The 24,723-nt window shown below is 38.3% G+C and overlaps 1 protein-coding gene across 4 annotated transcripts in view; it reads right to left on the minus strand.

The window, feature by feature from the left end:
• LOC149178819 (putative RNA methyltransferase At5g10620) overlaps positions 1 to 24,723 on the minus strand; it is a 48,411-nt gene that overhangs the window by 13,691 nt on the left and 9,997 nt on the right. For 3 of the 4 annotated variants that reach the window (XM_089420445.1, XM_089420446.1, XM_089420443.1), the window contains 4 exons: positions 8,455 to 8,597; positions 8,245 to 8,311; positions 7,884 to 7,961; positions 7,574 to 7,743 (listed from right to left, as the gene is read on the minus strand). In XM_089420445.1, the coding sequence (XP_089276571.1) occupies positions 7,574 to 7,743; positions 7,884 to 7,961; positions 8,245 to 8,311; positions 8,455 to 8,597 (458 nt within the window). The remainder of the gene's footprint in view (positions 1 to 7,573; positions 7,744 to 7,883; positions 7,962 to 8,244; positions 8,312 to 8,454; positions 8,598 to 24,723) is intronic. The other variant, XM_089420444.1, reaches the window with a different exon arrangement.

Consider the following 24,723-nt stretch of genomic DNA (forward strand, 5'->3'; position numbering starts at 1 on the left):
CTCAGCCACCTCCTCCTCCTGATCTTGTTGTTCCATCTGTTGAGAACTATCTGAATTTCCTCCTTCTAAAGAGATACTGGTACTAGTCACCGTACTCGATCTAGGTGTTTATCCTCCTCCCTGTCCTCCTTGCTGCTCCTGGACTAGTGGAACATCTCCTGACTGATCCTCTGCTGGCATTTAACGAGATTTCCTGAAAGCTTTATCCTCCATGAACTTTTCATCCCGTCTTACTACAATCTTCCTGCTACTAGGAGTGTAGATTTTGCATGTTTTTGAGGTCTTGTTGTATCCTACAAGATACCCTTTTTCTGCAATCTGATCCAGTTTACTACGCTTCTCGTCTGGAATGTGACAGTATGCCACGCTTTCAAATATCCTGAGATGGCTGACTTCCGGCTTTTTCCCTGTGAAGACCCCTTCGGGCGTTTCTTCCCCAATGCTTTATGAGTTCTATTCTAGATATACACCGTTGTGTTGCAAGCTTCTGCCCATAGATACTTGGGTAGATAATCATACAACATAGCTTTGACTGCCCCAACAATAGTTCTATTTTTTCGTTCTGCTACTCTATTCTGTTTCGGATTATATGAGTCTGTCCCCTCTCTTTTGATACCCTCCTTTGCACAGAAATCTGTGAAGTCTCTCTCCGTATATTCTCCACCATTATTTGAACGCAATACCTTTATCTTTTTTCCTGTCATATTTTCAACGAGAGCCTTAAAATCTCTAAATCGATCAAAGACCTCATCCTTGGTCTTTAGGAAATAGATCTGGGTCTTCCTAGAGTGATCATCAAATGACGAAGTATTCGCCACCACTAAGAGCTCTTGTGGACATAGGACTGCAAATATCTGAGTGTATCAATCCCAATACACATTCTACTCTATTGTTGCTTCTGAAAAAATTTGCTTTAGCGTACTTCCCTAGTACGCATCCTTGGCATAAGTCATCATGCTTATTACTAAGGGTCGGTACTCCTGTAACAGTCTCTCTGAGCATCCTAAGTGCTCCATGGTATAAGTGTCCCATTCGCCTATGCCATAATTCATTTCGCTCCTTCTCACCATTATAGTTGTTGCCTATCAGTGCCATTAGTGACTCAACCTGCAATCTATACAACTTGTTGCTTCGAATCCCAATTTGCCTTTTCTTCTTCCAGCTTGGATGCTTGACATATACTTTCTTTCCCATGAAGTATACATCGTATCCCTTGTCCTGTAACTGGGGCACTGAAATCAAGTTCATTCCTAATACTGGCGCATGCAGAACATTGGTGGCTCGGATGTTGGTCCCTGCTTCCGTCTAAAATGCTATGGTGCCTCTCCCTACTAGAGTACATTTCGTTCTGTTTCCCATAGTGATAAGTCCATTTGTTCTTCTTGATAGCTCGAGAAATGTTCTCGTACTCCACTCTTATGCACTGAAGCCCCGCTATCAATGCACCAAACATCTGCTGACGCTAAATTTGTTAGGCATGTGAATTCTTCATCTAATCTGGTAGATAACTCTGAGACACTTTGAGTATCCATATTGTGCCAATTTCCGATGCTATCTTGTCCCAACAACTGCTGCAGGAAAAAATGTGTCCCACCTGAGACAACCACTCTCGTTAAATCTTCTGTTGTGTTGTTCCTTCTACCACTGACAAATTTCGATCGGAAAGACTTACCTCTCTATCGACTCACTCAGAGAGATTTTTCCCACGAAATTTAATCCTCTTGGCTTTGAATTGCGAAAGCCCCTTGGAGATTCGAATCACTGCCCCTGCAGGAATTTCGAATTCCTTTCTTCCTTCAACATTAGGTCTTCAGGCTTCTTCCTTCTACTTTCCCTTAGCTCTGATACCATGTAAAAATTTCTAAATAGAAATCCTACTCTAGTGATTGATATTATTTCTTCTACTTATTATCTCATAAATAAGTTATTCACAGTGTTCTTACAACAAATATCGAAATATATTCTATTGTAGGCTTCACAATTAACATATTGCAGAAAGTAAATACTGGCACAAGTACAATCACAATAACACAGATATTTTTGGACAATCTTCCCCGGAAAAACCCAATGTGGTAAAACCGGTGCAGCAGATGAGGGTTTCTTTATTATTCTTCAGCAAATTCTCATGTACAAATTACAACCAGCAAAACAGGAGTGAGAAATTTCACAGGCATTTCCTGACAAATTTATGATCCATGTGAAGTACTCCTCTTCTCTGGATCCTTTTGCGTCCATCTACATCAAACTTCTCACACTAGCCCAGCGTCGAGCTGCCCACATAGGGTCTGCATCAATCTGCCTCTTTCTGTGTCACCCTGTTCTTGCTATGCGTCTTGCTGCCTTGCACTCTCAAAAAATGTTGATGCCCTCTCTTCCTTTCTCACCTACAACTCTCCCTCTGATTCGATTTTCTCTTGCTAAACTTCGACCAGTGAGAAAATCAATCTTACTCGGGTAACTAAGTATCTACCTCTGGTGTGTTCCCCAAGTGCCCATCAAGCCTTCTCATACAATCTTCTCGTTGATCAATCAACGACCTAGATTAGATTATAATCAATGGCTAAGATCATATTGACTTGATCTTCGCCTTCTTCTAGAAGTTTCACCCACAGTTTAAACATATCCATTAATTATTTTAATTTCCTAAGTTTAGACTTAGGGTCTCATTAAAAATAATTATTTTAATAAAACTGTCTCTGGGTAGAATTTCCCAAAACGATTTCTGGGTATTGGAGAATGTATGTGTCTGCCTCCCTGCAAATTTTGAGACTTAGAGCACATCCTATGCTACCAGAAATCAACAAGAGATACAGATTACAATGAGAGATCAAGAGAATGAGTAAGTTCACCCAAATTTGAACAAATTGTAGGATGAAAATCACTAGTAGGAGCAGCAGATGCACACACTGAATCAACCTTCCCTTCAACTGAATCAACACTAAAACACTGAAGCATTGAATCAACCTTGGCTTACCAAGTTCTGCTCTTACTCTCCAAGTCTCTCTCTCACAATCTTCTTCAACTCTCTCCAACTTTTTCTCAATTTCGAATTCTTCTTTCACAATGCACAAGTAGTGAGGGGAGAAAGAATGAGGCACATATATATAGGAGGAGCAACGAATCCATGCCATAAAGGAAGAGTAACTTGCATGCCAAGAGGAGTGTAACTCGTGCTCATTTAGGAAATGTAACTCATGCCATTAAGGAGGTACGCATGTCTTTCTAACTTATGCTTTTAAGAGAGAGTGTAACATGTGCATTAAAGAGTGCGTAAGAGGAATCTTTTATGACATGCTTTTATTGAGTGTAAGAGAGTGTAAGAGACTTTCATGACGAGCTTTTATTGAGTGTAAAAGAGTGTACAGGAATCTTTTATGACGAGCATTTATTGAGTGTAAGAGAGTGTAAAAGCATTAATGAGAGTGTAAGAGGAATATGCCAAGCCAATAATGAGAGTGTAAGAGAACATTATTGAGAGCCATGATTGACTGACTTGAATTTCCTTTTAATAATAATAGTAATATCATAAAGAGTACAATAATAATAATAATAATAATAATGATGATGATAAGATATTAAGTCGAGATTGAACTATTAGGATTGATTGATGATAAGTTAAGTGGTTTTCCATCAACTATACTTGATTACCAATTGATGCAAGGTGATTTACTATATCATGCTTGAGATGCTAGACATGAATTTCTATTTTTAGAAACTCAATACAATGTTGGATGGTGTTGTCATTGATGTCAACACCTAGAGTTGACTGGGTTTGACTTTGACTAAAAGCACTAGTCATTGATGTCAAATTGTAATGAACGCTTCTTAGAATTGTCGGATTGCATCAAGTCGGCAGCTACACTATTGCATGGTTGAAAAACCAAGTCCTAGGGTTTGGGTTCCCTGGACTGTGGATGTACCCCGACTTTGTCAAGTGTTTTTGAAGTGTCAAAACATTGAGTTTGACTTGCAAACCATATCATCAGATACTCCTCGTCGAGGTCTTTCCAGTGGTATGTGTTATGCTACATAAGTCTTCCTAGTTTGAAGTTGGAGACCCTAGTGTTTTGGCTAAAACCCCAAAGGATGGTGACTTGAAAAACTCTCATTAGTTATGGGCAATCAGCAATTTGGTATGAGGATCCCTTGTCATATTTTGAGGAGAGATCATACTTAAAATAGGCATCATACCCTCATGAAACATTCGTTACACCCCTAAGACTAAAACCCCTCTTCATTAGGTTGGCTTAGGAAATAAGGTAACTAATTATTAGTGATTATCAAATCAATTAACAATTTTTAAAGATGTCTAAGGCCCTAGAAAAGTATTCCAACGTTTACCCTAAAAGCCCCTCTAAACACTATAAAAAGAAACCGATCCTAACCTCCTGTTGTCGCACAAAATGTCTAGGCATCGCAACAATGGCTAAGATCGAGGTTTGTCACCCTGATCCCCAATCTCTCCATTTAAGTTGTCTCCCAATAGCAGACTAAGGGAGGTAGACCCTACGGAAATGGAATGAAGGAGAACTAGTTGGGAACCAACCAGTTCAGGAGACATAGTTAAGCAACCAAGTACTTGTTTTAGATTTAGCAAGACTTATAAGATTCGATTAGATTTAGACGATTGATACCAGTGCCTTATGGAGTCAACTATCTTGCTAGCAAATATAGAACAAAGTAATTGATGAACAACTGCTACTTGGATGAATAACGATCTTATATGAAATGCAGATCCTAAAACTAATGTGAGATGCAGGAATCTTGGTTAATTTTAGTTAAATACCTATCTAAGTTTTAACCCCTCAATCCTTTCTATATTGAGCCTGATTCTGTAGTAAGTGGTAGAGAGAAAATAAGGTGAAGCACACTAAGGTGTGATTAACAATACCTCTCCTGAAAATCTAACATACCTAGTGCCTCTGGCGTTGCAGAAAGTTGTGACTTTGACAACTGCAAGGTCGCCGTTTTAAGTACTATTAAAATCGGGCTTCTCAAGCAAAGATGGATGGGTACCTATCTTTCTATTGACCATGCTTATGTTTGGAAATAAATTTTAATTATGCAAGACTAACTTAATATGCAAATGCACGAGATGATTAGAAGATGGAGCGAGACGAAGCTACATGAGATCTAAGATTTAAGAATGTTTACACCAAAATGTATTTCTGAATTGATAGATTAAAGCCCAAATTTGATTTGCAGAAATATAACTTTATAAAACAAGGAGCATTTAAAACATTCGATTCAGTCTTTTATGGAAGCCAAATTATGCAAAACCACATTTGATGAGTTCCTAATTATTGGTGAGCCATGTTGGGATGATAAACCATTGGCTTTAGAACATCCATCCCAGATAGAAAGGAAAATTGAGACTGTGCAGATTGCTGATAAATCTATTCCCTTGACGAAAGGTCTGTACCCAAAGTTTGAAAAGGATCTAGTGTTGAACGAAGAGATTGAAGGATGCGAAAATTTTCTACAGAGGAATACAAGGTCATATATTGTGTGGTTCAGGGATAATCCAGTCTATGATCATTGTGAAGGATTTATACACCTATGTTCAAGCAATGATAATATCTATGAGAACCAGTCCAAGGGAGATTTTGAGCGGGACAGTGCTGCCACCAAACAGGAATATGCTATCACGAAGAGCAGTCTACTCCAGACCTTATTAGCAGATCACCTGTGATAAATGTGTGTGTTTTTGTAAAGTTTTCAGATTAAAATTTGATGTTTCTTTTCTGCCCCGAGCTGCAAGTAAGCACAATGAAGATGTCAATAGAAAATTGTCCTCAGTCCAGCCTTGGATACTGGCAGCCAGCTCAAAGCTTTATTCCTTATGTAGAGAATAAGCCAAATCAAGAATCCCAAGTAAAAGGTGCATTAGAGTTTCAAGCCTACATTGTTCTTCATGTGGAAACGTTGATGAGGTTATTGAAGCTGAAAGCCTGCTTTTATACTGTAGACACCTATCTGGAACATTCATTGAATCACATGTTCCTGTTTTGCAACAATTCCAACAGTTGGTAGAATTTCAAAAATCAACCAAGGCCCTTATAGAGGTTGGGAATGATAAAAACCAAATTACCAATGTATTGAGGTCACTATACTTGCAGGGATTCATAGAGACCACACGGCCCTCATGGATTGTTTACAAAACAAAAGACCGGCAGGCTGGATGGATTTCTTGGTAAGGAGCCTTATGACTATGACAGTGAGACCCAGGAATCCAATGATTACAGCTTATATTTTCTTCGATATGGGCTTCACAGATGGCAGAAAAAAGCTGATCCTCGATATTGTAAGGGGCCAGAAAGAAGCTTCAAGCTACAAATGTCGATTCAATGTGACATTATTTTACCTGATGGTCAAACACAGAGGCAAAGGGCACTGCACAGAGGAAATTTTGATGTGGCTGCACTGGATCACAGATTTCAATTTAGCAGCTCCATCTTTCACATATGGAACTAGGCAGATGATTATTACATAGGTGTGGCCGTCAATTATGTTCATCCTGCTGGTTTTATGTGCTGGAATCTTCTACCAAATCTAGTTCAATAAAGACTTCATAATAGGTCAGTTATGTCATTGAAGAAGGAGAGTGAATGAGATGCTATCTATCATCTTCATATTGTTTCTATCTTCAAAAGATTGCATGGTGTATTTAAAATTTAAATAAATTATCTCCTTATTGTATTAGAATGTGCACAAGTAGAGCACCCAGTAAGGGCCTACAAATCTGTTAATTTCCATCCATCTAATCTCACATTCATATGTAAACTATTGCATTACTAGTTTCCAGCTTAATTAGAAACCCTAAGGACTCCATATGGCTAACTGGATTTTTGGCACTAGTCACGCACCCCTAACCACCCTAAAAATAAACCTAATAAAACATTTAATTTTCTGTTTTACTAAGGCAAATCTTGATTAAATCTTTCAACCTTTATCGCATAAGCTGTAGTAATCCTAACCAATGTTGCGAACATCGGCATCAGGATAAAATCAGCAAGGGTTCGAAAAACCAAAAAATTGTAAAAATCGGGAAAATATCAGTAAAAAATCAGCAAACATTGGCCAAATTAAGATACCATAAAAATATCTTTAAAAATCGGCAAACATCGGCTAGGACAAAAAATCGTGATTTTAAGATAAAATCAGGATGTTATCAAGACGTTCGCAACACTGATCCTAACCCTAGGGATAACCCCCTTCTGCTGGAGGAGTTCCAGCCTTCAGTCAGAAGAAGTGTTATTGTGGTGAGAGTGATAGCCCTCTAGATTTACCCTTCAGTTTGCACCTGCCATTGGGACTTTGTAGCTTAAGTGCACGTTCAATTGATAACACAACTAATTTTAGAACATTCTCAACGTAAACCACAAAATTCTTAGTTGTGCCTTAGCAACCTCAATGCTTACACAACAGAAATGAATGAGACAAAAAATACTCACAATATCTTATACAGTGTTGTTTTAGACTAGCATTGCATCCATTAATAATTAAACACGAGATGATTTATAATGAAGGCATGAAATATGTCACATATGCTAAAATTAGACTATCAACAAACCTGTATAATTGCTCAATCAGCACAATGAGCGCAATCTGATGGTTTAAAACCATGGAGGAAAGTCTAATAGTGACATCAGCACGCATCCTCAGTTGCTGGCCATGACCATAAGGACCTCCTATGCAAAACACAATAGCTGAAGCACCCTGTAAACATATTAATTTCCTAGCCTGAGATGGACAAACATAAGGGGATAATATATCACTGCAATTATCAGTGTCAATTGCAAATTAAAAATTATTTTAAAATATCATAGGATTAATATATTAAATTCAAAGAAAAAAATGAGATAGTAAAGAAGAAACCATACTGTTGTGCCTGTGTCCCCTATTAAATTAGCCAGCTGCTCGGAGGTAACATCTTTCCCATTTTCATCTAAAAGAACAACCTGGGGTGATTTAGATTTAAAATTCAGTGAATATTGTTTAAAGCCAAGATGTACCTCAACCTCCCAATACCAAGTCCATGACATACTGCATTGCAAGATTAAAAAACCTTTGAATCATAATAATGGAGAATCATCTGTGAACCCCTACTCAATGGCAGTGTAGATAAATGTATTTGAACAGAATAATCTGGCAGGTAAAACAATGGTGCTTGGTTGAATGTCAAAATTCAGAATGACGTATGAACTTTTTCACCTCAACAGCTTAGAAGCTCTACAACTATACCCAATCTTTTGGCATAATATGCTGCATAGCTTTGATATCTTCTCCTTTAATTTGTGCTTTCACATCGCTGTTCCAACAACAACGCCATTGCTCAAAGTAAATAAATCTGAATCTAGCATATTCTGGAATTCAAGATAAATATATGCTAACATGCAAATGCCCTGAGACAGATAATGTCATAAGCTCTTCAGCATGTGAATTTGAGCATACCCAGTTTTCTTTGGATTTGATCTAACTTGTATATCCTCAACACTACAGTATCGTCGAAGCTTTTCAACATACTCTTGAAACACCATTTGCACACCAGTAGATCTGTTTTTCCCAACTGTTAGCAATTTGAAAGGAAGCACCCTCTGCATCATGAAAGAATTATATAGTCAAAATTTTGCAGCTCAAAGTTCATTTGTGAAAGACACGTGAGTAGCCTATGGTGTTAAAGATGATAGTTCGAAACTTTGCACAAACCAAATATCTAACAAAAGCTGATTCACTCTTACCAAGTCCAATTAAACCCTTACTATAGGCACCTCCCTTTTAAATTCCATAATATTTCATCTTCAACAAGACTATTAAATACGCCCACGGGGCGTAGAATAGACGGTGATAGGGTGTACTGTCAAGTCATTTTGTGATGTGAAGGTCACTGGTTCGAAACTCCTTGGGCAAAAATCAAAACATGTTAAGGGCTGGTGTGGCCTAGGCCAGGTGCGATCCCTGGTTGATTTTGATGGCTTAGATGCCCCTGGGTCGCGGTTTCTCAAGCCACAGGTCAAGCCTGATGTAATCTTTGGAGAACTCAGACAACTTGACAAACAAAAAAACCAACACTATTAAATAAATATCATCATACAGAAAGTTCAGGACAAAAAATATGCCACTAAGTTCAAATAACTCGTTACTAGAATATCTATGGTGTGCAGCAATTCAGATCTGCATTTTCAGGGTTTTATAAAATGGAGCCATTCACATCTGTATTTTCAGTGTTTTTATAAATTGGATTTCACTCGCGACAAAAATATTCAGTACTGAGTCCACTATGAGTTTTCTCTAAGGTTGATAAGCCAGAACTAGAGAGCTTCTACGAATTAGCAAGACTCATTGCATATAAAAAATGATCACCATCCTCTCACTCTGCCTTCCCCAAAGGATAAAAATCACAAAACACCAGTTGGGAGAAAGCATTCCAAACAGGCAATGTAGATGACACAAGCAAAACTCAAAGATGATACATAAAAGTTACTAAAAGCACTCCTGTTTTCCTTAGGCTTTACGACAAGCACTTTTCTCTTTCTTAGCGTTGAAGCCCATTAAGAAAAAGTCCCCAATACCCAGACTACCATATTAGTGCCACTACACTTTAACTTCACTAATCTTAGAGGTTCACTCCTTGGCTTGCTAGCTTATCCATTTCCCCATTTTAGGTTCAACTTACATGAAACAATTCTTGGTTAAAAGAGAAATTGAATGCCTAGTCACATACTCTCATAAATTTAGCAGAAGTGTCTTCAGACACATAATTTTATTGATAGGAGAAAACACTTGCATAAATGGTGAGAGGCATACCATATGTATAACCTCTCTAGTTTCATCTCAACATGCCATGTGTCCTTGATCAACAACTCAAGGATGACCACTACAACAAGGATGTGACAAGGGCTATCTATCTTCTAGGGAATACAACACTTAGAATAGATTTATTTCTAGGAAATATACATATCTAGAATAACTTTATTGTTCTAGGAAAACTACATAGCTAATAAACTTTAGGATTATGAGGTTAACATTGTTAGAAAATCTGAAAGGCAGAAAGATTTTCTTATACTTGATAATTACTTGCGATGTTCTTGACTTCTTATTAGGTTTCTTTATATCTTCTTTCTTTTAGTTCATCAAGCAATTACCAAAACAAAAGCACATAAAACAATGGACACCAAATATAGGCTCACGGCTAGGGAAAAACCCCTCTCTAGGGGAAAACCCAGTCAGTAATTCTTCCTTCAATAGTTTTCCAGAGATATTCCAAGACTCTAGACCTTGACACAACTTTTCCTCCACACCAAGTCAGCCTTCCTCTTCTCTTGCAGATGATCCTACTTGACCTGGCAGCAGTAGCAACACTTTCTTCAACCTAGCAACTTCAACCTTGCTTTGGAGACTTCGATCTTCACTGAAAGACTTCGATCTTCACATAGGAACTTTGATTTTGGCCCAATACAACTTCCTAAGGCAGCAGCACCCAGCACCAACAACTTCGACCTATACTTTGATCTGGCAACAGCGACATATGGCAACTGGCTACGGCATCAACAAGAGAACTTCGATCTTCAAAACCAGGGCACAATTAGAGAGAGATAGATGCACCAAAATTTCGATCTTCTTCCTTTCCTTCTCCTAGACCAAACTCGCACTTCCTTTTCTTCCTTCTTCTATTTCGCACTTTTTCCAGCTTCAAGGAGATATCAAACTTGCTTGTGAGTGTGTGTTTCAAATGGAAATCGAACTGCTTCATTTATAGTCCTTTGGTGAGGTCGAATAGCCCTCTTTGAGGCCGACTTGATCATCTTAAGGCCGACTTGGTATGGAGGCAACATAATTCATATTTGACTCAATACTTAACCTTTATACATGATTCAAAAGCCCAAGAAGGGTCTCTTTAAAAGTACAATGACTCTATTAACTAAGAACAAATCCTAGAAGTCTTCAATGGGGACTTTGATCTAAAACATGATGACCCAAGCATAAAATCCATGCTTTAATAAGTCATGATAATAACAATAATAATTATTTTCTTTATTCTTTTGACAAGTACATTACATGATGGCTCAAATACATTTAATGAAGACCGAACCTAGTTACATTTTCCAACAAACATTCCCCAATTTAATCCTAAAGTTTATTTCCACGAATGCCAAGTTCTTCTCTAAACTTTTTGAATTTTATTTTTCCTAATGGCTTAGTAAAAATGTCTAAAGTTTGATCTTCATATGGACAACATTTTGGCTTGATGATGTTGTTGTTGATGTGTTCTAAATTCTAATGAAGTGAAACTTGGAGTCTACATGCCTGGTCTTATTATGAAATATTGGATTCTCGGCCATTTTTATTGATCACTGATTATCGATGAATAATGTAGTTGGTGTTTTCTAAATAGCACCAAGATCCTGCAAAATTCCGTGTAACCAAACAACTCACATGTTGCTTCCCAAGCTGAAATGTATTTTGTCTTTGATAAAGAACTTGCCACTATTTCCAACATTTTACAACTCCAACAAATTGTTGTAGAAACCATTTCATTAAATAACCTGATGTTGATGTTCTATCATCATTATCACCTGCAAAGTCTGTATTTGAATATGCAACAAGTGTAAAAAATATGCATTCGGATATGCAACATGTGTAAAGTTGTTGTTCTTCTTATAGATAATCCCAGAATCGTTTGTTCCCTGTATGTACTTAAGGACCCTTTTTGTAGCTTTCCAGTGACTTTCTCTAGGTTCCTACATGAATCTGGAAAGAATGCTAACTGCATATGACAAATTTGGACAAGTGGTTCTCAAGTAAATGAGTCTTTCAATCAACTATCTATAGTCTGTACTGTTTACCAATTCCCCCCCTTCAAATTATGGAAAAAAAAATGTTTTGCTCCATGTGAGTAAGAGAGTTTACAGTCTTCAATATCAAACTTTTTCAACAATTCTATAGCATACTTGGTTTCACTAAAGAAGATTTGATTATGTTACTGTGAAACTTCTGCTCCAAGATAGTAACAAAGTGGCCCCAAGTTTGTCATTTTGAATCATTTTTTAAGTTCATGTTTCACCTTCTTGATGTGATCTTCGCAATTGCCTATAAATTATATTGATTAAGTCACTGACATAAAGAAAAATGATAACCAAGTTTTGACCTTTCATCCTAAAATATACAATATCATCAAACTCGCTGCGATGAAAACCAATAAGCTTGAGGTATTCATCCATTTTGGCATACCATGCTCTAGGTGCCTATTTCAAGGCATATAAAGTTTTGATGAGTTTACAGACTTAAGCTCCTACCCTTCAAATTCAATTCCGGGGGTTGAGTCATATAGACTTCTTTCAAATCACCATTAAGAAAAGCACTTTTTACATCCATTTGATGGAGTGTCCAACCATATTGAGCAGCCAAATTTATCACCATCTTGATTGTGTTCCACTTTGATGTTGGGGAAAACATTTCTTCATAGTCAATACCTTCTTTTTGTGCAAAGCCTTTAGAGACAATTCTTGCTTTGAACTTATCCACTTCACCATTTGCTTTATACTTAATTTGGTAAACCCATTTGCAGCCAATGGATTTAACATTTGTTGGACAATCAACAAGTTTCCATGCTCCATTTGCAATTGTTGAATCATATTCATCCACAATGGCTTGTTTCCATCCTTTATGCTTCATTTCTTTTGCAAACATTGTCGATCCAATGGAATCATGAGTGACTAAAGCAAAAGTCGATTGAGTTGAACTTCTAGTCCCTATTTTGTTTTGTTCATCTTCATGAACATCTTTTATTAGCTATGTGAATTGTTACCCACCAAAATGGGTAACCCCACAGGAGAAAAATTCCTCCTATCATGGACAACTAGCCTGCCAACAGCCCTACACATTGCTCAGTGATGATGATATGCCACATTCCTCTTGTTGTCGCTCAAATTGTATAGGCAAGATGCGACCACAATCAGGGCAGGGGTTGTCACTCTGATCCCCGACCTTTTTGTTTAATTGTCTCCCTATAGCAGCCTAGGGGGGGTAGTCCCTATGAAATGTGAAGACGAAGAAACCCATCGGCAATCGACAAGTCCAGGAGACACAATTGAATGGACTAGCAATTTGGTTAATTTAGCAAGTTCGATGATTTGATTAGATTACTTAAAATATCAATGCCTTAAATGGAGTCAAAATACTTGCTTTATGTGAAATATCTACCAAGCCACTGGATGAACAGTTGTTGCCTTAAGATGTTTCACTATCCTATATGAAATGCAAGATCTTGGTTTATTTTATATTAAATGCCTAACTAGGTGAATCCTTTCCCTTAGTTATTTTGAAACTGGTCTCCAGAGTAGGCTGTGGAGAGAAGCCCAGGGAAAGATAGCAATGGCTATATTAATGATACCTCCCCTGGAAATCGAACCACCTAATGCCTCCAGAGTTGCAAAGATTATGGCTCTGACGACTACAAGGTCACCGTGTTAAGTTTTGACCACTAAAGAGGGTCTAGACTTCGCACGGTAGATGAAAAAGGTGGTCCTAAAAGTCTTTTAACCAAGCTTATGCTTGGAGGTGAATTAATTAATGCAAGACTAAACCTAAGATGTAGATGCAAGATGAAAGATTACTTTAGCGAGATAGTTAAATGTTTTAAGCACTTAAATTAGAACGATATTCTATTTAGAACAATGTGAATGAAGTACTTCATCAATGTATAATGTCAATCTCCACTAAAAGATAGATGCTTAATGAAACAAGATAAAAGGGGCCAAGGATGCCAATAGACAATTGCTCGTGAAATAAACAAATTCAATGTTTCTCTCAACAATGTTAGAATGAAAATCAACAATAGAGTGCCAATGTGTCAATTAGATATACAATATGGAGAGAGAGCTTAGCAATTGTTTTATATTACCACAAGAATGCTCTTATCATGATTATGATTATCAATTAAATGTTTTTAAGAGTCACTTGATTAGCAAGAATATGAACTTTGATATGAAGCTCACTTGCAATACACAAATGTTAGTATACTTATTTCCACAAGACAACCAATAGCCATATAGCCACTTATCCAATTATCCACTTCCTTAGCAATGAGATAGCAATGACAAGTAGATATTTCAATGAGAGAAAGAGAGCATTCATCCACAATGTTATTTCTTAGAGCAATTTAGCCAATCTTATCAATTTAATTAGTCTTTTGGAGCACTTATGAGGGAGACACAACATATATGCCAATTATGTTTTTGAAGCAAGAATGTCAAATCAATGAAGAGCACCTGTATGCAAGTTGCAGAGATGCCAAAAGATGAATGCAAAATGCTGATGCAAAAAATGACAAGACATTAATGAACCTTTGACCAAATTCTAATCCCAAATCACTTCAACAATGAATGCTCATGAATTAGATTTGTTCCTTAGTTACTTTTAGAGCCTCTAATGCAATTTATTACTGTTGTAACCTTATATTCAGAGGTCTGCAAATTTATATAGCAACACTTAGAAGATGATACAAGATGTCAAGAATGAGCTAAAAAATCAAAGCAAGGATCCTTCTAAGAGCATTCATTAGATTTGTTCCTTAGGTTACTTTTAGAGCCTCTAATGCAATTTATTACTGTCGTAACCTTATATTCAGAGGTCTGCAAATATATATAGCAACACTTAGAAGATGATACAAGATGTCAAGAATGAGCTAAAAAATCAAAGCAAGGATCCTTCTAATGACTGACAATTAGTTTTGTGACAGATTAAAGCTATAGATCAGACCTTAAAAGAGCATATATCAGATCTGTGTCAACTCAGAAAATTAGTGATTCAATCCTCCAAAAAGCCAACAATGTGTCAAACAACCAATGCCAAATGAACTCCAATGATTAGTTAATGAAATTAAGTGAGTGTTTAATGATTTTTTGTCACTTTTAATGTCTTTTTATGAGTGTTATGGGACTGAATGAATGACTGTAGCAAATCAGAGATGAAAATGAGGGATAGAGAAGCAAACCAAGTGGCCAAAGGGCCTAGTTGAGGGCTAGAAGGCTTAGTGATGACTTCCACCTCCTGCAACCACAATGTTAGCAAAACAAGATGTTAGTCCATTAAACTAATGTAAAAATCATAGATGACTGAATATAGGGCTAGGGCAATGCTACTAGGCAAGGAAAACAACACTAGGGCTAGAAAAGGAAAATGAGGGGCTACAAGGCCAAAGATAGGTAACAATGGAGGCCACAAGGCCTAGAAAGACCTTGGGTGAGGGAAACAAGCCCACAAGGGTGACGTCAAGCCCTAGAAGGCTGACACAAGGCTAGAGGAAGCCCCTAGAGGGGCTTTGGCACAAGGAGAAGGCCCTTTAGGGCCTACGGCCAAGGCTTAAGGGGAGGTCGAGGCCTAGGCAAGGCTACCCAAGCCTACGGCCAAGGGAAAAGTGGGGGTCGAGGGCCCATGGAGGTTTCCCAAGGCCTACGGCTAGGCAAAAAAAGGAGGTCGAAGGCCTAGGAAGGGGTTGCAGCACCCCTGGAAGGCAGAAAAGGGCAGCCGCAAGGAAGAGAGGAGCATGACTAGGCTGGAGGATGCGCGGCTAGGCCTTAGAGGCCTTAAAAAAATTTCAGAACCCTGCAAATCACAAAAATCACAACCAAAATGTTCTAATTTGCTTCCTTAGGGCCAGCATTTTCCTTCCTTTATTGGACGTTGAGTTTTTGGAAATTGGGGTAACTAGATCTTACCCTCAAGGACCTAGATCAGTCTTCCTTGCTTGGATGAATAACCCAGAAATAATTGTTGCTTCAAACCCTTGAGCTATCACCTACACAAATGAATGAAAGAATTCCAAAACCCCAAATATATACAAAAAATTCAAAACCCCAAGAGATACAAAATAAAACAAGGGTTAGAAATAATTTACAAATATTTACAATATTTACAAATTAAAATAAAAAGCTTTTATTAGCAAATTAATTCTTTTTAGCCCAAGGTCAAATAATATTTTGAAAATTAAAAAAAATAAATAAATTGCAATGGATGTACAATTTCGAAAGATAGATCGGCCAATACCCTTCTGCAAAATTATTGACCAAAATGGAAGCTTAGAGTACAAACAAGGTCGGCTCTTCCCCACAATCTTTGAACTTGGAGCCTGTTACCCACTACTTTGTGGGTGATATCCCCAGGAGAAATTCTTCTCCATGATGGGCCTCAGCCAGTAGCTAGCAGCGCCTTGATGCCTCCTACTAGCTCGTTGTGCCATTTCTCTGCCACCTAAGCCAGCCATGTGGTCCCTCACCCACCTGTATTGATCGTATGTTTGAAGGTGGGCCTCCCGAATCTAAAGGTATGTCTTATCATTTGGTAATTGAGTATTGGGTTTTCTTATCATGGATATACTTTTGGGTATGGATTGATGGGGTGATTTGGCGGAAAGAGGGGGCTTAGTTTGTGCTCCTGTCCCCTTGATCTCTTTTGGTTGTTATTCTTGGATCTTAGTCCCGTGGGATCTCCTTTATTGACCATTTGTTCTAGGGTGGTACTACTTGGGAAACCCCGACTTTGGGTGCATGGTCCTGCTCCTTTATCCACACGTATTACTCCCTTTCCATTCATTATACCCCCATTCATCATTTCTCCCACCTTGGTCCACATTCCTATTCTGGGTCCACATAGGGCTAGCCTCCCTATGCCCTTGCCCCCACCTTGGGTCAAGCCTTGAATGATGCCCCGAAGGTTGCAGCAATTAAAAGAAAAGGTGAAAAGCATAAATGGCCACATTTAACAGGAAATTGTACCACAAAATGCAAAAGATGGTCGGGAAAAAAATAATTAACACGTGGGAAAAAGCCATTATATGAACTCTAGCCCAATCATTAGCCATCACCTTGGGTTCCATAGGCCCTAAATGATCCTCCTCTATCATTCAAGAACCTGTGACTGTCCCAACACATGGAGGGCAATAAACCGCCCTACCTAAAAGGGGGTAATCATTGTTATATCTTGCACATTATGCTCTTGTCCTTTGAGCCATGAGCAGTTAATTAAAGAAATTTTATAAAAGGAAAAAGGTATATAAAGAAGGGTGGAAAAATCAAGGCTAGGGCACCTCATGTACCACGATTTCTCCCTCTTATACATTACATACCCAGGTGTGGGCTTCCCCTTATCTAGCTACCCCTATGCCCCACTATGTGGCCCAAGATTACCCCTCATTCCCTATTCCATCTCACCTATTTGTCACTTGCCACCCCCATTAGAAGGATGTACCTTGGACATACTATCCCCTCTAAGGGATGAAACCCCCTTTTTGGAGACACTAACACATGCCAAAGCCCACTACGGAAGGGCATGCTATTATGAAGTGCCCACTTTGTTATCCATGGTTTGTAAGTTCCTTTACCCGATTATTCTAACGACTGTTTGTATTGGAAGCCTAGGGGACACATTGGATCTTATGCAGGATTACAAGTGGTTTCCATTTGCGTTTGGATTCCCCACAAGGAAAAGGTCATACCTCATTGCAACAATGAGGGAGATTGCCACTATCACCTCAGTAATATTCCTCCATTTTAGTGGAATTGCACCGCAAGGGAGGCTTCCCAGTGATCACCTGAAGGGTATTTTAGATCGTATGGTTCAAAATGATGTAAATATGGGCTAGGTGAAGACACTCTTTAATGGACAACGACAATTGTTCTCATAAACAAATAGCGTATTGTACACCAAGCCCTAAAAGAGACATGTGATCTAGGGTTTCAATATGCATTGCAAAAAAGGAATTTCTAGACATAAATGCACCAAAGAAAGGGTTTACAAATGATATAATCAACAAAGGAGAAAGCAAACCCTCAAATTAAGCCCTAAATTGAAGCGCCAGTTATGGTTACAATTTTACTAGAGCACGAATTGCTTAGAGAGGATGATGTCAGCCCTTCTAGGGTGATTTCAACCATGTAAAATGCTAGATTTTCAATTTAATGGCTCAATAAGGTTGAAATCAAGGTCAATTACCTCCAACGGTTACTTAAGGGTGCCCCCATTGAATTTGGCCCTACAAAATAGCCCTAGTGGCTTGCCTTGGAGGACTTAGAAAATAAAAGGAAAGGAAAATATTGGAGATTTTGAAGTTTTTGACCAACACCAAGGATCTCAGTGCCTATCCCTACTTGGGTGATGGAGTCCTTAGGGCTAAATTTAAGAGAAAATGAATTAATGCTTGGAGTAAGGGGGGAAACTTTGTTTTCACTTGTACAAACCCTAGCTATCTTCTTTGTGAGGGGAGAAATTAAATAGGGAAAGCTCTCTAGGAGGTCCCCTATGGATTTCAAGGAAGATAAATTTAACATGCAACAACCAACCAAAATTTTCCATAAATAATATGCACTTAGACATGGAACAAGAAAACCCTTAGCAATAAATAATTATATGAAGAACAATAAAAATATGCAATTAGACTTACAATTATTCCATGAAATAGCCTTCTTTCAATCCTAAAAAGACATCTCCAAGACAAAATCAATCTCCAATAGTAATAGCTCCAACAAGATCACATCTCCACAAGTAGCAAGTTTATACAAGGCTAAGTCAAGTTCTCTAAAGGAGGTTGAAATCCATGAGTGATGATGAAAAATAACATGAGAGTGATCCTCTATTTATATGAGGTCAATCACCTCTTAATTGTTAGTAATTACCCTAAAATCCCTATGATAAGTTCAATTTTGAGTATACATGAACAAAATGGGTTACAAGCCAATCCAATAGCTCCACAAAACAAAATAAGCCACAAAAATCCCACGCATATGCGTTGAAACTCTTCTATAGCATGACACCATGCCCTTTTCTAGCAAATAAAGCTCCAAAAATGTAAGAAATGGGTAAGATGTATCTCCAATCATCATAAGCAACTCAATGATTGAGGGAAAACCCTCAAGTCATGCCTCAAAATGTCTCCATGTCTCAAAAGCCTGCTCTGGAGGGGGCTATAAAGATAACGTGGCACAATCTCTCTCAAGTGTTGGGGCTCCAAGAGGTGGTACAAGCCCTCCCTAGTCATCCTAGTGATGCTCATGATCATATGGAAGCTAGATCAAGCCTTGCCCATCAAATAGTGTCAAGGCCATCCTAGGGGCATGCTAGGTTTGTTGGGTACATCATCAGGAAATCTCCAACTATGAGAAAAGTAAACTCAGCGTTTCAGCATTTAGGGGTGCTTTAAGGTGTCAATCAACCACTAGAATCATCAAAGTTGCCCAATGCTCTTCTATGGAGGGGCAACGTTGCATCTGCAAGGTCATCACTACTCTTCGAAAGTGTAGTATGGCCTAGGCATCATGTGGAGTACAAGCATGGAATGTGTGCCCTCAAGGCCTTGGCTAATCTTGTGAAGGAACACCTAGAAAAACCATCTCAAACTCAAGTGAAATCAGCCATTCACTAGAGCCAATGACAATAAATGCATCACACTGGACCATACTTAATTGTTAAGGGCATAGTAAGACTTCAAATTGAGATCACTTTCAAATATCCAACTAGACCAAGTCCCATAAAAGTGTTCCCTACCTTGTTAGGGGTGGCTACATGGTCAATCCTATTAAGTGCTTCCAACCCCTAAGGGGAGCTAACATATCCAAATTCAATCCTTCAATTCATAGGTGTTCGTGGTAGTGCTGGCAATGGAGGAGGAAATGCTTCATGGCTAGGTGCCATGTTTATGGAACCAACTAGTAGAGGTCCATCATCCTGAGTCTATACATATATGGAAGGAAAAAACATGGAGCATTAGTTACCCCTTTTGTCAACCTGCTTTTTCCACCCCTCTGGTTTGCCTTTTACTTCTTTTTGATAATGCATTGATAAGGAGCATAGCTTAGGTCTCTAAGCTTGCTTTTAATGATGTAACATTGATTTACTCTTTAATAATGAGTCGAATTCTCACTTATCAAGGTTGGGACACGCAAGGGTTCCTTTATCAAGAGATGGAGCATCTAGTGCTCAAGAACAGAAAGATGGCTAATGAGGGGGGTAGAGCTCATGCTCGGATTTTACCAATGCGCTAATCAATGTCTCGGCCATCTTTTGCATTTTAACTTTTATTTTTTTCCTTTCATTGTGGCCATCTTATGCATTTATTTTTCTTTTAGCTACATCAACCTCCAGGGTATAGTTTTCCAACCCTAACCCAAGGATGTGGATATGAAGGTGCCAAATCCCAATGAACCAATGATAGTAAACTCAAAGGATGGATGTGAAATCAGAGGAAGGATGAAGAATGTTAATTATGGAATGGCCATGGACACACTACTTCAATCCAAGTTTACCAAGTAGTGTCCCTCCAATGACCCGACAGCCTTAGAGGAGGTCCCACTGGACTAGGGTCAAAAACTAACCCCCTTGTAAGGTGCAAGAACAAGCTTACAGTTAAGATCGATCAATCATCCACATCACCCCTTTATCCATGTTAAAATGCACAAAACATTAAGTAAAAGCACATGATTGCAAAATGGTTAAAGTACCTGTCGAGTGGTGACCCACCTTCCTTCAAGAGGAATGTCAGATGGTGAGAGGTGTATGACTAATGCAAATAGCAAGGGAATAAGGTTGATGGCTAGCTGGTTGTCCAAGATAGAAGAAAAACTTTCTCCTATGGGGTTACCTACTTTTGGTGGGTAACTATACACATTCGACAGCAAGACCACTCCTTTCATGTCTTTGATAGCAAAGTTGAAATAAGGAAGGTGTCTGACAACATGGTTGTCATGACTAGAGTGGAGTATGAAAGATTGTTCAAATTGAAGGATGAAAGATTGTTGAAGTTGAAAAGGACATCTTCTCATGCACAGAATCCTGCAAGCCTCTCTTGCTACAATGAAGGTACATTGCCATCTAATCTTATATGGCATGCTAGATTTGGACATATTAATTATGACATTCTTCGTTTGTTGAAAAAGAACAGTATTTCTAGTTTATCTGCTATTCCTAGGAAATTGAAGCAATGTGATGCTTGTATCCTTGGAATACATAGAAAACAACCCTTAAATAATTCTACTTCCAAAGAATGTGGAAAACTTGGATTGATACATTCTAATTTGTGTGGCCTTATGCCTATTCCATTTGCTAATGGCAATATATATATATATAATGTCTTTTATTGATGATTACACCAAGATGTGTTGGTTATAGTTGCTAAAAGATAATTCACAAGCTATCATGTATGGATTCAAAATGGGGTGTAGTTGAAAGAATGAACAAGAATATCCTAAATATGGTTTGTTCCATGATGCTTTTCAAAAATGTAAAGTTGATGTTTTGGGCTGATGTGGTTCTATGTGCAATATATGTGAAAAATAGGTGCCCATCTCATAATCTTGGAAATAAGACTCCATATGAAATGTGAAATGGTTGCATTCCTTCAATGAGGCATCTCAAGGTCTTTGGTTCCACCTATTATGCCTTGATTCCTAAGAAGCAAAGAAACAAACTTGATGCAAGGAGTTAGAAGTGCATCTTCTTGGGGTACTCAAATACCACCAAGGCATATCGTCTTTACAATGAGGTAAACAGCAAGTTCATTCTTTTTAGTGATGTTATCTTTCTTGAATCTTCTAAGAATGAGAAAAATATTGAGTGGCGGCTTGATCATTTGGATAGATTCACTCACGTAAAGACAACATGAATTTGATGAGATTATGCATCTTGAAGGGGGGATCACTACCTTGAATCAATATTGAAATCTCATTTTGAAGCACCATCCCCCCCTCAAAAAGTTTCGGCCACTTCATCATATCAGGAAGATCCATTGGATGATGTGATTAAGAGAAATGAAAGGTTGAACCTTGATGGAAATGCAACAACATTTCAATCAGTGGAGAAACCTAGACCATCTCAAAAAGGTCCACCAAAGTGGTTCATCAAGACACTTGAAAGTGTTAATATTGATGAAGTCAATGTTGGAAAAATGCAAAGTGGCAGCTTATTAATTCCAATTTTCCTTAACCTTAATACTTGTTTGTGAACTTTATTATTCTTCTTGTGTTTCTTTATTAAATCTTCTTCATCAAACAAGTATCAAGTGCAAAAATAATAAAGACAGTGGACACAAAAGTTAAGCTCCAAGCCGGGGCAAACCCCCTCCAAGGGGAAAACCCAAAAACTCTTCTCTTCTTATAGAATTTGCTTCAAATGAGACAACAAAGACCCAAACCCTAGACCAAGTCCTCCCCCAAGTACCAAGTCAGGCCTTCCAATATCACAAGCTCAATCCTACATCAACCAGCTTCCAGCTGCAACTTCGACCACAGTTTCTACCCTGCAACTTCGTCTAGCAACTTCGACCTGCAACTCTGGCCCTGTAGCTATTGTAGAAACCTTAATTCAGCTTCTTCAAGAGATCCTCTTAGATCAAGACATCTCCTCTCAAGGTCAACGAGGTCAAGACAGAGTATTCTTCCCTCCAACAACTAGATCCTACACTTTGCTCTTCTACAATTCGGACCTGCAATATCAGTCCTCCTTGAAGCTGCAGAAACCAGAATTTCTCGAGTGTGAGAGAGATTAGCCCAAAAACAAGATTTTCTTCCTTCTCTTTCTCCTCCTAGACCTTCACTCTTCTTTTCTTCTGCTTCCCAGCTACAAATCAAACTTCTCTTCTTGAGATCAAGCTTGTTAATCAGTGGGTGACAAATGAGGTCAAACTACTCCTTTATATAGCCTTTCCAAGGGGTCGAATTCCCTCCTTTAGGCTAACTTGAAGCTTCCAGGTCCAACTTGGACTTTGGAGGTTTCCAAGACTTTCTAGACTCAAAATAAATTCTTTTACAAGATATATTTTCCCTGGAAGGGTCTTATAAACATGATGTTGACTCTCTTGACTCGTGACAATAAATCTTATGACCTAACAAACCCTAAAAGCATGAAGAACATGCTTTTACCTAGAAGACCGTCAATAAAAAGCATGAAACCCGTGCTTTTACAATAACAACTTTTTATTTTCTTCTTTTGTTTGTTACATAAGATACATATTAAAATTAGTACAACAACAATTATGAAGACTGAAACTAGTTACATTTCCAACACTCCCTCTTAACTATGAAGGTATTTATAATTGTACAACCAGTACAACATCATTCTCAAACTAAAGAGTTCTCATAAGAAGAGTCGGATTGATAAGCCAAACTGTAAGCATTATCATTATAACCAGCATTGTCTTTCGAGGCCTAACTAGACAAGCTCGACTTCATTTGAGAGCATTATGTTGGGAGGCTTTACGTGTGATACTGCACTACCTCTACAAGGCACATACCCCATCGGGATGTCCACAAGGTATGTCCTTTTAGGACTATTCTTCCAAACCTAAATCCTCAAAGAATATCGATCCTCTTCGACCACTCTTATCTTGGACACATGTCCTATCCTCAAAGAGTGTCGGTCCCTTTCCTTTCTTGTATGCCCTATCCTCAAGGAAACCACAGATGTTTATCCAATCCTCCATCATTCTCTCTCCAAGGCCTTTCACTTAGACTTATGGTTGTTAGTCCTGGTCAAGTGCTTGACACATGATGACGAGAATACACATGTGATGTCCAACATCACTCCCTCTCAACCAAAGAGGAGATCCCTATTCTCTTTGGAGAATATATCCTTGCTCCTATTCAAGGAGACTCCTTTGCTCCCTCTCAAAACCAGAGGAGATTCCAAACTTCCTTTCAATTTAGGAAGTCAACACCACAAGCCTTATGGCTTGTCTTCATAAGAATATTAGCTACTTGTTCTTCATAGTTACATGGCTCCCTCTTTCCTTTGCATCTCTTATATCAAGCTTGCTTCCTTTCGAGGTATCATCGAGCCATCTTCACTCTTAAATATTGTGACAGGATTCAGGTCATTTGCACATCACTTTCATCTTGTCATCATAGATGAAGGCATTACATTAAGCCTTTCCAAACTTCAAGTTGATCATAGCTTCTGCATGAAAGTGATCTCCCTTGTTGACCGTCAGGTTATCTTCTCACACTGTTACCTATCAATCTCTAGATGAATATATCTTGACATCATAATCGCCAGGTATCCTATGTTGAGCTTGCCTCAACATTCTTCATGTATTCTTGCAATATCCTTCCAGTTAGCAAAACAATATGTTAACCAAATAACCAATAATATAAAATTAAACTTACCTTATCATGATGACCTTCTCGTCCAATCAACATCCTCGTAGTACATCTCCATATGAACCTTCCTTCATGCATCAGAGTGCCCAAGGATCGAACTTGATTACCAAGTTAGAGCTTTTCTACCGGAGATTATACAGGATGTTAATCACTATTCCACATAATCTAGAGAAAGTCCTAATTCTTTATCCATCCTTGAGTAAGTCTAAAATCTTCACTTTTAAACATCACATATTCAAAGCATTTTACAAGATTCTACACATCTGAATCTTATCCAAGAGTCACTTTCAATATGTATTCCTATGCTTCTTATTCCATCATCTAGCTATATGTCTCATAATGAACATGCAACCAGACCCATTGCATTCCTTCATCGCTTCAAAAGTATTGTTTCCATACTATATGGAATGTATACTAACCTTGTCATAATGCTTCTATCAAGAACCTCTGAAATGATGGTTCTTTACAGGATCATGATGATCCACCTTAGCAAGATGACTACCTCTAACATGCAGTTAGATAATGCCTAGATGAACAATATGCAAAAAAGGTCTATCTATCTATCTAAATGATTTTCACA

This window comes from Pinus tabuliformis, chromosome 4_1 (assembly GCF_031772625.1).
Source record: "Pinus tabuliformis cultivar Carrire ecotype Pingquan chromosome 4_1, CPIR1, whole genome shotgun sequence".
NCBI lineage: Eukaryota > Viridiplantae > Streptophyta > Pinopsida > Pinales > Pinaceae > Pinus > Pinus tabuliformis.